The 17,317-nt window shown below is 41.2% G+C and overlaps 1 protein-coding gene across 2 annotated transcripts in view; it reads left to right on the forward strand.

The window, feature by feature from the left end:
• Map3k3 (mitogen-activated protein kinase kinase kinase 3) overlaps positions 1 to 17,317 on the forward strand; it is a 69,254-nt gene that overhangs the window by 39,352 nt on the left and 12,585 nt on the right. For both annotated transcript variants that reach the window (XM_027946261.3, XM_027946262.3), the window contains one exon: positions 15,824 to 15,957. In XM_027946261.3, coding sequence (XP_027802062.1) covers positions 15,824 to 15,957 — 134 coding nt within the window. The remainder of the gene's footprint in view (positions 1 to 15,823; positions 15,958 to 17,317) is intronic.

Genomic DNA, 17,317 nt, shown 5'->3' on the forward strand with positions numbered 1-17,317 from the left:
GGTGCTGAGAATCGAACCCAGTGCAATGTGTGCTACCACTGAGCCCCAGCACCAGCCTCTCTGCTTTTATTTGGGGAGGAGGGATGGGAAATGACTAGAATGTTATCCTGATCCTTAAGGATCTAACAAATATAATGATATAATGATCTGATTAAATTTCTTTTAAATATCCCTGAGAAGGTGATCTCCTCAGACATCTGTTTGGAGACTCCAATGGAGTCTACACTCATTTTTGATAATTCTTTCTCCTAAAGGACCAGAGACTTATAAAGTTAGGAGACAGGTCTGAGTTTGAGTTTTGACTTTCTGCTTATAAGTCCTGAAAAGTCCTTATACTTTAAGGAAGTTGCTGGCTAGAAGACTCTTGGAGAATCAAACTAAGTTGTCTGAGAAGGACAGAGTGTTAGCATATATAATTAACTAACTACTGGAAAAGCTATTTGAAGCTGGTGCCAAATTTCCCTAGAAAAGAAGCCTAAATCAGGTCTGTGAATTATACCAAGTAACATAATGTCCCTCTGGATCACCTTTCCCCAGAGTTTGATTGGAGGGTTCATTTACTGAATTGTGGAGTTGTATCAAGAGGGAGGGAAATCTTGCTGGACATGGGGCTCACACCTATAATCCCAGCAAATCTGGAGGTTGAGCAGGAGGATGGCAAGTTCAAGATCAGTCTGGGCAATTTAATGAGACCCTCAAAATAAAAAAAACAAGAAGGACTGGGGATGTAGCTCAGTGGCAGAGCACTCCTGGGTTCAATACCTGGTACTATTAAAAAAAAAAAGTGGGAAATCTGGCCTTATCAAATATTTGTGTTATATCTGTTGCCCTAATGTTGAGACCCTGTGCTACTAAGGAACCAAATTTTCCCTTTTCCATATAAGCAGAATTGCATTAAACTGAACTACTCTGAAGATTCAGAGCTAAGCTTGGAGAGGTCTGAGCATTGGTCCTGCTACTAAATCTGTCTGTGAGTAATATGTCTCCTGAGGAAAGAGCAGGAAAAACTATGTTGCTGAGGCACTGATTTTGCCTCACTGAGTAATTTCTGGAACTCAAGCAAACACTGATAGTGTTTCCAAATGAATTTCAGATTTCTGTGGATAATTATAGATAATTGGTGGATATGTTTTCAGTATGTTGGTTGAGGAGAGCCACCAAGGAGAACCTATCCAGGGCATCCCTGGAATCTGGGTACCCTGGAGCCTGGAAAACTCTGCCAGCTTGACTTCTTTTCCAGAGACCTTATAGAGATTAAAGGAATGGAGGGCAGCAGCATTGTTCTTTGTAGAACAATGAAGTATGACATGGGGTAGTAATTCAGTCTTCCCCAAGCATGAGCCTGTGATTAATGTGTAGAGACAGGGGCTAAATGCTGAGCCATTTGGACTTTTTCTCCATGTTGCAGGGGGACATGTATGGAAATTATTTTCCTGGCTAAGAATGCTGAGAATAAGATTTCTATATAGATCCTGTTTCTCTAGAAAATGGACAACACAGACTTACCCCACCTAGATTCTGGCTTCCTTCATTCAGCAAGCATTATGTACCAATTGGTGGGCTGGGTGAATGTGACAGTGGACCATGTACAAAGGCAATGGTAATAGGAGCACAGAGGAGGAATCACTGATTCTGCCCAGGAGAGGAAGACTTTCACAGCAAAGGAAACATCTGGGCTTACACGCTGTATATAGAGATAGACATTCCAGGCAGGGGAAAGAGTACCTTCTAGGTGTGATCATAAAAGATTGTGGTGGGCTTGAAGAACTCCAGGCACTTTGGAGCATGTGGAGTGGTATAGATGCATCAAGAGAAGGGGGCAGAACCAGAAAATTGTAGAGAGGACTTCTAACTGGGATGACCTGGGAAATGCCTTCTGGGGAGGAGCTTTTTTAGCTAGATTTGAGAGATAATGGAGGATTTCCATAGAAGGATGAGCCAAGAGGGCTTTTAGACTCTGCCTGTGGAGAGCTCACAATCCTTCACATCCAGATGGGTTCATGCATTTGGAGAAAGGATGCCTGGGTTGCTTTCTGGTGGTGCCCTGATTGTACTTAGTTATGCTTCTTTTTTGTTTTTGTTTTTTGTGTGTGAGGTATTGAGGTTTGAGCCAGGATCTTATTTTTTTTTTTTTTAACAGAATGCCTTTATTTTGTTTATTTTTATGTGGTGCTGAGGATTGAATCCAGTGCCTCACACTTGCTAGGCAAGCGCTCTGCCACTGAGCTACAGCCTCAGCCCAAGTCTAGGGTCTTGCATATACTAGACAAGTCCTGTACTACTGAGCTGCACCTTCAATCCTTTTAATTTTGAGATAGGGTCTCACTAAATCGCCTAGACTGGCTAAAAACCTATGAACCTCCTAATTAGCTGTAATTATAGGCATGCACCACTGTGCCTGACATGCGCTTAGTTTTTTTTGGTAGTCAGTGGAAACTGCTGAAAATCTTCGTTCCTCGTACCCTTCACCATTATAATCTTTATCACATTATTATCTTATTTCTGTCCTATTAAACTACATTTTTGTTCATTCATTACCAAAGTATCTGCTATGTGTCAAAAACATGAAAAACAAAAAAGACTTGGGCTTTGTTCCTGAAAACAGACATTTACTTGTCATGATGTGATGAATGTATAATTCCAATATGTGACCAGAAGATGCATAGTACTGTGTGTTTAGATGAGAGATAGAACCTGACCCTGGGGCCTGGAAAGGCTTATACTTCTACCTAAAGCACAAACAAAGGGTTCCAGGCAGAAGGTACTACACATGCAAAAGCCTGATGACTGGAGGGAGTGTAGATTAGAGAAAGGGAAAGAAGTCCTGATAGCTGGAGAGCTAGGAACAGAGGAAGGAGGCCAGAATTTGGCTGAAGAGAGAGGCAGACCCATGTGGACTGTGGTTAAGATGTTAACCCTTTTGTCTAAAGCAGTAAAAAAGGAGTCTTAAGGTGAGGAGGAATGGGTGGTGTTACATATTCAGATTTGTATTTTGATAAGATTGCGCTGGCTGTAGAGTGGAGAACAGATTGGGTCAAGAATGGACCCAAGGGAACCATACTAGGATAATGCAGTAGTCCAGGTAAAAGAAAACAGAAGCTTGCATTAGGCTGATAATAGTAGTGGAGTAGAGGAACAGGAAGATTTGAGACTTCTAGAGGTAAAACTGACAGAACGTGGCATGTCAGTGGTTCTCAAAGTTTGGAATGAGAACCCTGGGAAGCCCTTGATACCCTTTCAGGAGATCTGTAAGGTCAGAATTACTTTCAGAATCATACTAAGACCTGATGCCAATTCTCTCACAAGTCAGCAGTGGAGTTTTCCAGAGGTTATGTGTCTGAGGTGATGTCATCCTTCTGGTGACTAATGGAATATGTACTTGTGTATTGTGTTTTTAAAATTTCTGAGTTTGCAGGGTGTGGTAGTGCAGCCTGTAATCCCAGCTGGATTGCAAGTTCGAGGCCAGCCTGGGCAATTTAGTGAGACTCTATTTCTAAAATAAAATAAAAAGGGCTGGGGATGTAGCTCAGTGGTAGAGCATTTGCCTAGCATGAGTGTGGTTCTGGGTTCCATCCCTAGAACCACACACACCAAAGGAAAAAAAAAAAAAAAAAAGAAAACTCTGAGCTTTAATTTCTTTTTTAAAAATATTTATTTTTAGTGATAGGTGGACTCAATATTTTCATTTTGTTTTTATGTGATGTGAGGAACAAACCTGGTACCTCATGCATGCTAGGCAAGCGCTGTGCCTCTGAGCCCCAGCCCCAGCCCCTGAGCTTTAATTTCTAATATGGTAAATATCAGTTGAGGGGCTGGGGATGTGGCTCAAGTGGTAGTGCGCTCGCCTGGCATGCGTGCGGCCCGGGTTCGATCCTCAGCACCACATACAAACAAAGATGTTGTGTCCACCGAAAAATAAATAAATAAATATTTAAAAAAAAAAATATCAGTTGACCTTGTTGGGGCTCTGAAAATGATACCTTGAAGTATGGTGCTTTGGCATGCTGAGTACTTTGACCTGAAGGACATTGGTAGGGCCTCAGAAGCAAAGTGTCTTTCTGACATTTGTTTGCTCTTCTTATATCTTGCTCCCCATTCTCCTCTACAGTAGGCTACAGAAATTGGAATTCTCTTTCCCCCAAGCACATTATGGAATTTGTTTTTTTAAAAATGTATAAATTAGCAATTTTATTGAGGTAAACTTATACATTCCAAGAAATGATCTGGCTCTGAAGCAGGATATTCAAATTGTCTAGATTTTTATATTATCATTTCAAAACCATTATATAAAATAATATTTCAAGTGGCACTTCATAAAATTATAAATATCAATCACATATAAATTAACTCAGATCTCATATTTAAATTATCAATAAATTAAAAATAATTAAAATAGTGTCCTAACGCTCATATTGTCAGTTCTTCGTAGAGAACAAGATAAGGTAGGTACCCAGTTGATAGGACATGTTTTCTGACCAAAGGAAGGAATACTCATGAACCAATAAGCTTAGATGCCCACTATGCTTTTCGAACAGCTCTCAGGGTGAACTGCAGGAAATCCTCAAAGTTGCTCAAGATGAGTTGCATGGTCATGACCTTCTGCCAATCATTCTGTGACTCCAGTTTTGCCAACAGGTTGATATTTGCAGTTGGGCTAGGGAAGACTATTTTACTGGGATCCTTCACTTCTTGTTTCAAGATCTCAATCAGGGCTTTGGAACTGAACTGCACATGTTCAGCTCTGTCCCTGTTCTTGCTTTCCTGAAACTTGTTCCGGATGTACCTCAGGTAGACCTGAAACTCCAGAAGCCCAGAGGTGATTCGCACAAGGCAGTTGTCCCGATTGTATCCAGTTTGGAAGCATCCATCTTTTTCAGTCATCTTTGGAAGGTTCAGATTGTTTTCGGACACTGTCACATGGCTCTTGATACAGGTCTCATCATTCTTGCACAGTTCTTTTCTCATTTCGAAGACTTCCTTGATGAGGTAGGAAATCTGTCCTGCGGTTTTTTCAGAAGAGGCACGTGTTGATTTATTTCGAGTGACACTGTTCTCTCCATCTTCTCCTTGAAGTTCTGAGGTGGGGAAGGCAGTAGCCACCACTAGGAGCAGCCCCAAGGAGGCAATTGAGAAGAACTTCATGGCTGTTCCTGGAGGGCAGATGGAACTCTCTTTCTTTCCTGGTGGGCTCAAGAGCTGAATGTACATTATGGAAATTAACCCTTCTCCTTTATAATCAGCCATAAAACCTAAAACTATTCCTTTTCCAGCATGTCTGTGTAAGAGCTGGTCTTGAAGAAATTCTCTGACCTATTTTATCTGATAGTAGATCAGAATACCCTCATTCCAGAAGAGGTGATGCCCTATACCACAAAGAGACACCAAGAAGCATCTGAACAGTCAGGGATTTACTGGGTTTCCCTCCTCAGTCTGTTACCATTAGGTACACCCATTTTATCTAATCAAAGTTCTACACTGGGGTTTACTGTCATTGATTCCTAAGTATAACAGTAGACAGTTTTCCCTGGGTCTTTGGATCTTCATTCTGAAGACTTTTGTGTCATATAAAACTTTGGTTAAATAAAATTGCTATGCTTTTCTCTTGTTAACCTATCTTGTAGACATGTATATCCTTGGTTTTAAAGAGTTTAAGTATTCTAAGACCAAAAGACTTTAGGAAATACTTTGGTATTGGATTAAATTTTCAGGTGTTGAAAAAGAAGTAAGTTGCTGACTAAATGGCACCACCTTTCACTAAGGCAGGGATACTGAAAGAGCCTGATTTCAGGTGCTGGGAAGGGGCAGAAGTAATGTTTTAATCATGGTGATATTAAAGTACCTTTAAGACAGCCAAGAGGAGATGTCAAATGGGCAATTAGATATATAAGTCTTAAACTGGGGAGAAAATCAGAGCTGAGAAGGAAAAACAGAAAAGAAATCGTCTGTTTGAAACTATGATCCCAGAGTGACTAAGCAGACTATAGAATGAGAAGAGAAAGGGGCCTAGGACTGAGCCTTAGGAACCAACACTTAGATCCAGTTAGAGGGAAGAGAGGATGAACCTGCAAGGAACAGAGGAAAGGAATGACTAGAGAAGTGGTGAGGAAATTAGAAGTGTGAGGCATTGGCCTTACGTGGAACCAGCCAGATTGGAAAGGACAGAAGGGTAAGTTAGAGAAACTTGCTTAAGCAGGTACAGTATAAGGCTTTCTAGTAGTAAAGGGAAGCAGGAAGAAAGAGGAGTCAAGGTTATAACATGAAGGACTCTAGGAAAAGTGCTAGCAGTAGAAATGGGGTCCAAAGAGAAGTCACTGGTAAGTAGGCCTTAGCAATTCACCCCCCACCCAGTTCTTCTCCCTTCACCCTCCTTCATCTTCAACATTAACACACCTAACTATTCTGTGAGAAGACAATGTACAGGTCATTCAGCTCCCACTGCAAGGTTTCTAAGAAGCACTAGGTATCCCAGTCAATTTTAGACATCTCTATTCCTTACATTGAATTGAAAAAATGGATTCCCTTCTCTTGACTACTCAGATAACATCTTTAAATAATAGTTTTTCAAATATTTGAAATCAGCTATCTTGTTCGCCTCTTGTTTTTCCTATTATAACACACACCCCTTGAGTTCCACTTTTTAAAAGCCAATCTGTTACACTAGTTCATGCTAAAAACAAACAAAAAACAGGCTGGGTTGTTGGTTCATGCCTGTAATCCCAGCAATTCTGGAGGCTGAGGCATGATAATTGCAGTTCAAAGCCAGCCTCAGCAACTTAGTGAAACCCTGTCTCAAAATAAAATTAAGGGCTGGGGTTGTAGCACAGTGGTAGAGTGCTTGCCTAGCATGTGTGAGGCACTGGGTTCAATCCTCAACATCACATAAAAATAAATAAAATAAAGATCTATCAACAACAACAAAAAATAATAAATAAATTTTATTTATTTTTTTAATTTTTTAATAAATATTGTGTGTGGAGATATTGGCAGACAGATGAATGGAATTTCCTTCCCTATGTGAAGATGTCCTTCCTGTCTTTGCATATGGAAATTCTACCATCTTTGAAGCCAAGCTGAAGCAGCATTCTTCCATGAAGTTGAGTGATGCCCTTAAGCCATGTAGCCAGGCTAGAATTAAAGGACTTGTCCCTGAGTATTCTGACTCCTGTTTTTCATAGTGTATCTCATTAAGTGCCTTTGCTTGTTCATACACCATCTTTCTCTTTTTCTTGTCACTTTATCCCAAGTTGAGGCAAGCCAAACAGCAACCCCTAAAATGAGTGGAGGAAATCAGTCTTTTCAAGAAGTTGGGTAGTTGGGACTGGGGATGTGGCTCAAGCGGTAGCGCGTGCGGCCCGGGTTCGATCCTCAGCACCACATACAAATAAAGATGTTGTGTCCGCTGAAAACTAAAAAATAGATATTAAAAAATTTAAAAAAAGAAGTTGGGTAGTAACAGAAAAATAGAGGTGGGCTAATAGCTTAGGGAGCAGCTGAAATATTATCAGGCTAGAGATCTGAGCAGTTTGTGAAGGGAGAGTAAAGATGGCTGGAAAGGAGAAAGCCAATGTGAAGAGACTGGGTAAGCTGGATCCTGCAGAGGGGGATCGCAGTCCAGGAAGAATGTATTGGTGCCTTGGCAAGAAGGAGAAAAGCCTCTGATTCAGAGGGAAGAGGAGGAAATAAGCAAAGGGAGAAAAGGTGACAGTGTGGGATAACTTATTATAGTGACGGCTGGGCAGTGGAGAGCTAGAGCCCTGTGTGTAGTACCAACTTCCAGTCTTAGGACAGGTTTGAAAGGGTAGAAGTCAAACTGCAAAAGTGGCAGTTATACATATGAAAAGAAAATGGTCAATCTCCTTCACTGCCAAAGGGTTTTTTCTCTTTTTCACTATAAATTCTGCTGCCATAGTAGATGAGACCAGAAACTGGTTGGTGGTGATAGCAAATTAATAAAATGGGGGGCTGAGGTTGTAGCTTAGTGGCAGAGCACTTGCCTAGCATGTGTGAGGCACTGGGTTCTATTCTCAGCACCGCATATAAATAAATGAATAAAACAAAGGTTCATCAACATCTAAAAATAAATAAATAAATAAATAAATAAAATGGGAATTTTGAAAGTTGAAACACACATATGTTCTCAGGGTCTTGTGGGATGAATATGTTTAGAAGCACTGTTCTGCACAGCATAGTCCAGGGTGAGTATTTGGAGAAATATTGGTTACAATTTCTTTTTTTTTTTTTTGTGTGTGTGTGTGTGTGGGTGGTTATTGGGGATCAAATCCAGGGACACTTAACCACTGAGCCACACCCTCAGCCCTTTTTTAATTTTGTATTTAGAGACAGGGTCTTGCTAAGTTGCTTAGGACTTCATTAAGTGGCTGAGTCTGGCTTTGAACTTGTGATCCTCTTGCCTCAGCCTCCTAAACCACTGGGATTATAGGCATTCTTTACTGCGCCTGGCTGGTTACAATTTTCATTCTTTTTTTTTTTTGGTACTGGGACTTGAACCCAGGGGCACTTAACCACTGAACCACATCCTAACCAATGAGCCACATCTTTAAAAAAAAAAAAAATCTACTTTTTAGTTGTAGGTGGACACAGTACCTTTATTTTTTATTTTTATGTGGTGCTGAGGATCGAACCCAGGGCCTCACACTCTACCACTGAGCCCGAGCCCCAGCCCCAGTCCTCAGTCCCTTTAAAAATAAATAAATAAATAAACAGATTTTTTTTTTTTTTGAGTACCAGGGATTGAACCCAGGGACAGTTAACCACTGGGGCACATCCCCAGTCCATTTTTGTATTTTATTTAGAGACAGGGTCTCATTGAGTTGCTTACCAGACTGGCTTTGAATTCAAAATCCTCCTGCTTCAGTCTCCTGAGCTGCTGAGATTATAGGTGTGCACCACCATGCCTGGCTTCTTAAAAAAAAAAGAAACAGAGTCTCACTGAGTTGCTTAAGGCCTCTCTGAGGCTGGTCTCAAACTTGAAATCCTCCTGCCTCAGCCTCAAAAGTCACTGAGATTACAGGTGTGCACCACCATGCCTGGCTTGGTTACAATTTCTATTGAGAAAGCAAAAAAACAAAAAATTTTTAAAAATAAGATTTAATTACCCTCCCTATATCATCTATCCCCCAAGAGAAAAAAAAAAAAGATTTAGAAATATTTCTTGTACTTGCAATGACCTGACTTACACATTAACACTGACCCAAAGCCCTAGAACTCCCTGTGGAGGCAACTTCCTGACTGCATCAGTTTCCTGGTGAGTGTTCTCCTTTGAAAAGGGCCAGAATCCAAGAGCCTGACTTTCAGCTTAGAGCCCAAGCAAAAGAATCATCCATATCCTACCTGGGGCGGGGGGGGGGGGTGGGGGGGTGGGGGGGTGGCAGTAGTTATCTGATTCTGCTTCTCTGAATAAGGAGGCTAGCAGAGAATAGCATACCCCAGCAAGAATTCAGACAGCTAGCAGCCTAACCCCCGTTTCTTCTCCTTATGTATAGAATGCTTTCAGGGGAAGCTGTGAGACACTCTGGACTGAGGACTACTCCAGTGCCCTTCTGCTTCAGCCCAGTGCTAAGATGGGCCCCTTAGTGTAAATGACCTGATGAAGCTAGAACAGCAAGATCAGGGTAAAATGCCAGGGAAGCATGGCCTAGAGAACCTGTTCCTCTCCCCCTGCCTGTGCTTGCCTCCTGAGATCTACTGAATGAGCTGTGCTTTGCACAGCAGAGTCTTCTGCCATCCAGCTCACTGTCATTACTGGTAAATATATGACCATCAACAGCACTTAGCCCAATATCCTGGCCTTGTTCAGTTCCCTGTCCCACTTGTTCTCAACTACTTGTTATGCATCTTGTTGGCTCCCAATTTCTGAAATGAAGATAAAAACAAAACTGAAAATACCCTGAAGCAGTTCTGCCAACTCCTGGTTTTTCCATTCGCTTCCTCTGATAGCCATTGGTTTGGGGAGACTTCCCTTTCCTGCTCCAGGCCGTGGGCCTAATCACAATAGCCCCTGGCGTGTTGCCCATCAGATAATAAGGCTGGCTCTCTGCAGGCCATAGTGTGGATTGGAAAAAGTGAAAGTCTCTGGCTGGAAGTAAAAGCTTAGAAAACCTTTGCTCTTTTCCCTCTCCTGTTTCTTTGTTGCCTTTGCATGGGCTACTTCCATCCCACCTGCAAAACCAGAAGATAGTTCAGAGGAGCTAGTGAAGGAGGGGATAGGTATGAGGAGGATGCTGAATGTTTGATCTCAGGGAGGTCTCACCCCAGACACTCTATAACAGATGGGGAAATTCATCCTGTTTAGGGATAGTTTGGACCAATGTCTGAGATTTCATCAATAAGAGTTTTTCTTTCTCTTTAATCAATCCCTTTCAGGAGATGTTTATTATTTGTTCTAGGTAAAATATATAATATCTTTTCACTCCAGAACACATTGACCAGGATTCAGTTGCACAAAAAAAGTATCCATTTTAGGCAAAAAAGATTTAGTGCACATTCTGCTCATAGAATGGACCATTGGGAGAGTGAAAGAAACAAGCTCTAGGTTCCAATGCACCACAAGAGCTTCTCTTTCTTCTATAATTGGAAAGCCACCAGTCCAGAAGCCCTGTGCCTCTTGGTTCTGGTCCATACCACATACATACACAGGGATCCCTGCACTTCTGTGACTGTGTCCAGAAACAGTAGGAATGACAGGAAGCCTCTAAATCTCACACAAGTGTATTTGTTTGGCTGAACCTAAAAGGAGTTTTAGAAATATAACTAGCTAAATAGCTTTTGAAGAGCAGGAAGAGATACTAGACAGAATGGATCTAGAGTGTAACTCATACCTGCTATATAAGTTGAAGGAAATAAATGAGATTCTGCCGAATTCCTACTATGAGGTGGTGTCATATAGGTTACATATGCCACCACATTTATGACTTCCCCGAATCTCTCCATTTTTTCAGATGAGAAAATTTAAGATGAGAGTTTAAATCAGTCAGCTGATAGGTTAGCAAAGCCAAGTTCATGTAATCCCAAAGCTTAGGCTTTCTTTAATACAACTTTCTTACCTTAGGGTTGCCTCTACTACTGACATATGTTACCAACATATGGACTGAATTGCCACAGAACTTGGGGACTACCAAAATGTTATCTACAGCCAAAAGCAAGAATCGGGCACAAATATTAGCAATATTAAATGTTCTGTGTTTGGGGACATGACAAACAAAGCTTAAGAAAACCATCCTTTTTTCATGGTTGCACTGGAATTTTGTGATACAGTGGTGAGGGAAGTGGCCAGGTATTTTGGTCTTTGACATCTGGGCCACTTGGGAAGTGCAGGCATTTTCTTTTACTTGGTCCATATTTCCCCTCCCCTCCATTGGGTCTTTGCCTCTGGGTTCTCTATTTGCCACATGGCATTTTGTATCCCTGACCCCCTCCTCATGAATGATCATGGACAAAATAACTTTGAATCTGAGCTATATAAAACATGGTACTGTGTTTCTCCTGTATTGTCAAGAAATTCCCATACTTGTTGGGCTTTGTGGCACATCCTTTGGTCCCAGTGACTAAGGAGATTGAGGCAGGAGGGTCGCGAGTTTGAGACTAGCCTCAGCAATTTAGGGAGGCCCTAAACAACTTACTGAGACCCTGTCTCAAAAAGAGTTGGAGATGTGGCCAGTGGTTAAGTGCCCTGGTTCAATCCCTGTTACCAAAAAAATTATAAAGGAAGCCATACACAATGGCACATGCCTATAATCCCAGTGACTCTGAAGGCTGAGGCAGGAGGATTGCAAGTTCAAGACCATCCTGCCTCAAAAAAAAAAAAAAAAATTAAAAGGACTAAGGATATAGCTCAGTGGTAAAATGTCCCTGGGTTCTATCCACAGTTCTGGGAAATAAATAATTTCAAAAAGGGCTGGGAGTGTGGCTTAATGGTAGAGTGCCTGCCTAACATGCATGAGGTCCTGGTTCCATCCTAAGTCTTGTGAAAAAAGAAAAGAAATCCCCACACAAGCCTCTCCTGTGCCTGCCAGAAGACTATCACATTTCCCCATGGAAGGGATATCCATCCTCATGGGGGGCAGTTCCAGGAAAAGTTTTGCCTTTTGCTCCTATATTAAGCAGCATGCCTGCCCTTTTTGGAAATGAATGTCTCAAAATTACCTTGGCTGACCTGCATTGAGAGTCACAAAGCCTGTTTTCTAGTCACAATCCCGCTGCTAAGTCACTATATGACTTTGGGCCTCAGGTTCTCCTTCCGTGCAGTGTAGGTGATAGTCATACACCTCTGCTGCAGGGGTGTTGTAAGAGTTAAATGAGAGATAACAGAGTGTTGAGAGAGAAGAGAATTGCCTAGCCTGATTTCATTGCTCTGTTGGTTTCCATCTCAACATCCCTAAATTTATACTCAGAGCTGGTTGAGTTTCTGCTTGGGCTTAAGAAATCATGAACAGATACACTTCATTGGGCTGTTTGAGATCATGTGATAGGAATGGTTCAGGTACTGCTTTACCTCGGAACTGGTGGCCTCTAACCTGTGATGACATGTTGAGTTCCTATTTTTGGAGAAATGTTTCTGGCAGCTGCCGTGGAGTCAGGTAAGGAAGTCAGATTATTGAGGGCCTTATGTTAGCCTTCCTGCCCAATATACATCCTTGGATTGATGCCTCCAAGAAAGAGTTGGAAATTTTGTTTGTTTGTTTGTGTTTTTGGTAAAGGGGATTGAACCCAAGGGTGCTTAATCACTGAGCCACATCCTCTGCCCTTTTTATCTTTTATTTTGAGTCAGGATCTCTCTAAGTTGCTGAGGCTGTCCTTGAACTTGCAATTCTCCTGACTCAGCCTTCTGAGTCGCTGGGATTACAGGTGTGCACCATCACTCCCAGGCTCAATTGGAATTATTATTTTTTCTTTATTTTTTTAGTTGTAGGGGGACACAATAACTTTATTTTATTGAGGATTGAACCCAGTGCCTCACACATGCAAGGCAAACACTCTACCACTGAGCTACAACCCCAGACCGGAAGTATTCTTGATGACAAATTTATCAAGTGTCTTCTACATAATTGAATAAGCTATAGGTCTGATCAACTGATATCATATAGAATAATAAAGGAGTCAGTCTCTTGATGAAAGAATTAAGCTTCTTAGATGCTGTCTCAAAGAGCAACCCTCTGCACCATTCTTTTTCCCTTATGAGGGCCCTTGGGATAGTAGAAGGAGCCTCCCTGACTCAGGGAATTTTGTTGAGCCCCAGCAGTTTGTCAGGCCCACTCTCCCCTCCAGGGTGTTCAAAGAGCCTAGCTGGACTTATTAGCATCTTCTGCAGGAGATATACCACCTCTCCTTCCAGAGCACAGTCTGTGCTCCGTATATCCCAAATTTTCCTTCTGAAACTGATTTCTATCAAGAAAGGAGGGAGTTGGCATTGGCTGTTCCCCCACTTTCAGAGTAGAATGAGTTAGATTCTTCCCCAAGTCTCCAGGCTACCATACTTGTTCTCTGTTCCTTAGCCATTCCCACAGAACATCTTGCCTGCAGCTCCATTTCAGGAAACCTAGTGCTATAGCTCTGAACTAGACTGGAGAAACCGGTCACTGAGGAAAGTAGCCTGCTTCATTGAGGATTTTAACTTCTGCTATTCCCAGTGTCGGAATTGCTGAGTTATGGGGGAGAGGTGAGGAGTATAAGATATGAATATGGGGAAGGATATGGGGAGGGCTGTTTTGATTCCGATTTTCTATATGACTGGATAAATTTGTTACCTGCTTGGTGATCTTAGAAAAAGAAAAAATTGGGGCTGGGGATGTGGCTCAAGCGGTAGCGCGCTCGCCTGGCATGCGTGCGGCCCGGGTTCAATCCTCAGCACCACATACAAACAAAGATGTTGTGTTCGCCGAAAACTAAAAAATAAATATTAAAATTCTCTCTCTCTCTCTCTCTCTCTCTCTCTCTCTCTTTAAAAAGAAAAAAATTGCAAAATTCTAGTCTCGCTTTTGTTTCCTCTGATTATTGAAAGTAGAGAGTCAATCAGAAAAGGCTAGGGGTAGAGAAATCTGATTTCCCAGACTCAAATCCCTTATGACAGAACATTGCTTAATGATTTCTAAAGCATCTCTGTACACTTGTCATTCTATGATATTTGAATGATAAACTGTTCCATCTTACAAGCTGATGTAAGTCCACACACATTGGCTTTGTGTCCTCTCACCTGTAAAATAGGGATGATTTCTGCTTCCTAAAATTATTTATATTTTCCTAAGAAATGTAAAGCTCTCTGAGTTCAGTTGCCTCCTCTGTTAAGTAAAGCAAATGCTTATGTTTCAGGATTATTGCAAGGATTAAGTCAAGAAACAAATGTAAAAGTACTATGCAGAGTGCCTAACTCAGAAAATGTTCCCCAAACCTCTGTTATATGGATGTTGAAAATCAAATGAAGTAATTACTATGAATGTCCAACAGAAAGTAAAACATTAAGATAATATGATTATTCATAGTAGTTAGGAAGGATAGAAGTGGTAGATCTGAAATAGGCAGCCCCTTGCTGCTGGCCAGAATGTCAGGGGGCCTTCTTACCTGATACAGATATAGAACAAGTAAGGGGAGCCGCAGACTGGGGGAATAGGGCAGGAGAAGGAGATGCCTAGGTATATCCAGTTACCTTTCCCTGGATCCCAACCCAAAAGTACTGCTGGGACCCAAACAAAGCTCAAGAGAATTAAGCTGATGTACAGTAGACCACCGTTTTGCTTTCCACAATTTTATTTATCACTAGTCAGTTGCAGTCAGAAAATATTAAATGGGGAATTCAAGAAATATGCAATTTATAAGCTTTAATTTGCACACCATTCTGAGTAATGAAATAAAACCTTGCATTTTTCTGCCTGGGGTATGAATCTTCCCTTTGTTCATATGCTACCTGTTAGTAACTATTACATTTTAACATTGCTTGTGTTCCAAATAACCCTTATTTAATAATGGTTCCAAAGTACCAGAGTAGTGACATTGGCAGTTTTGTTAGACTATTATTATAATTGTTCTATTTTATTATTATTATTAACCTCTTACCATGACTGATTATAAGTTGAACTTTATCATGCATATATATACATCTAGGAAAAAACACGGTATATGTCAGGTTTAGTATTATCCAAGGCATCAGATATCTTACTGGGGGGTCTTAAAATATATGCCCCAACCATATATGAACAGACATATAGGAAACTACTGTATCAATCCTTTTTCTAGGTTCTTTGCAGAATGGGAGGAAATTGTTTTGGTGCTCTATAGGGAGAGAGAGAGGTATGGCATTATAAAGGAATAGTCATATACATGAATAAGAGAAAATACAAAGCTGGTCTGATTGTCAACTCAAAATGATTTTCCAGGGTTTATTCTGGTTCATGTTTTGTTCTAAGGTTCTTAGTTAATGTATGTTCTAGCGTATTCTCCTTTTTTTTTTTTTTTTTTTTGGGGATTGAACCCAGGAGCACTCTACCACCGAGCTACATCCCCAGCCTTTTTTTTTTTTTTTTAATTTTGAGACAGGGTCTCATCAGGTTGCTGAGGCTAGCCTGGGACTTGCCATCCTCCTGCCTCAGCCTCTCAAGTAGGTGAGATGATGGACATGCACCACCACACCCTGCTTGCTTCCTATTAGGAAGGACTTTGCCTTGAGCAGCTGGAGCATGCTGGGCTTTGGTGCCATAACCCAAGTCACAGCCCTGACCTCTAGGTCTCAGTATCTCAAACTGGTCCCATGCCTGCTCCTCTTGAGCCACAAGTCCTACGGTCTGTTGTTAAAAGCTTTGTTTCTGTGCTTTAGGCTCTCAAAACCCTGGCCGAAGCTCACCTCCCCCTGGCTATGTGCCTGAGCGGCAGCAGCACATTGCCCGACAGGGATCCTACACCAGCATCAACAGTGAAGGAGAATTCATCCCAGAGACCAGCGAGCAGTGCGTGAGTATGGGGGCCCAGGGTATGCCCATAGTGTTAGACCAAGGTTATGACCAGGGGTAGTACTCAGTGGGCACAGTGTAGACCGCAGGGACTTGAATCCCATCCAATAACTCTTTTATAAATCAGGCTTTCCCAAATATTAGTTATTCCTTTCTAGGAGCCAAATATTAATTCTTGCCAAAAATGAAGTTTAAACTACCTACCCTTGGTCTTGGGTGAGTACTTGACAGTTTCCCTCTTCTGCAGTCCTCTCGCAATCCCCTTACATTACACCACTTTGCTATTTATGATGATCTTTGCAATGCCTATCTTCATTTCCGCACAGTTTTTCATTAGCTGTGTTTTAGTTTTGCTATATCTTGATGAAAGGTAGAAAGTAAACTATATCCAAATCACCTTTTAGGATTGATTAAGAGTGACCTTCTGTGAAGATAAATAGCTGTGTTAGTTACCTATTACAAAATAACAAATTCCAACAAACTTAAAATCTTTAAATGACATATACTTTTATTGCTTTAGTTTCCTTGGGTCAGTTGTGACTCATTGGTCACCTTGGGGGTTTGTCCACTATGATGGTTTACCCATTTTAATGACTGGCTTTTTAAACTTGGGGCTTACTTGATGAAAATGGCAATGTGACTTAGTAAACTCAGCAAGGGTGAGATCTCTGGCTTCATTCTGGTCTTTTAAATGAGCTTGCTTTAATTACAAAGAGAAAGATCTGCTTTTATAAGTTTCTGGAATTTGGTTTGAGAAGGGGAAATTTCTTAAGGGTAAAATGTCCAACAGAAGGGCCAGTACCATCACATGTAGAATTTTACAACAACAATTCCTGTAACTTTTCTTTTTTTAAGAAAAGAGACTGTATAGTCTATGAGAAGCCCTTTATACTCTTCTCCCTTCTCTACTCCTGCCTGCTAGATAAATTCATGTTTGGAACAGTGACTTGGAATGCCTTTAGCTGCAGATTTTTCCTAGGCATTTTACTAACTGCCCCGTTTCTCTAACCATGTTTCTTCTGCACACCTGCTGTTCTTAGAGGTGACTGAGTATGAAATCCCAGAGATTGCCAACAAGCTCCATTGCCTCTGTTTCTGTCTTTCCCCATGGAAAACATAGGAGAATTTGACTCTTATTGATTACAGACTTTTAGAAAGAGGCTGCTGGAAACTGTCAAGGTCCTACCCCTGGTTCCCACCCCTTTAGCCAAAGCAAATTGCTTCTAGTAACAGGCCATTCAAGATAAATCTACTTCACAGGGACCAAAACAACATAGTATATAGTGAAAAAAATATCCCAATGGGACTTTCTTAAAAAGTGAAACTAAGATAAGTTTATTTTGTTTTTTCTTTAATCAGAT

This window comes from Marmota flaviventris, chromosome 17, assembly GCF_047511675.1.
Source record: "Marmota flaviventris isolate mMarFla1 chromosome 17, mMarFla1.hap1, whole genome shotgun sequence".
Classification (NCBI taxonomy): Eukaryota; Metazoa; Chordata; class Mammalia; order Rodentia; family Sciuridae; genus Marmota; species Marmota flaviventris.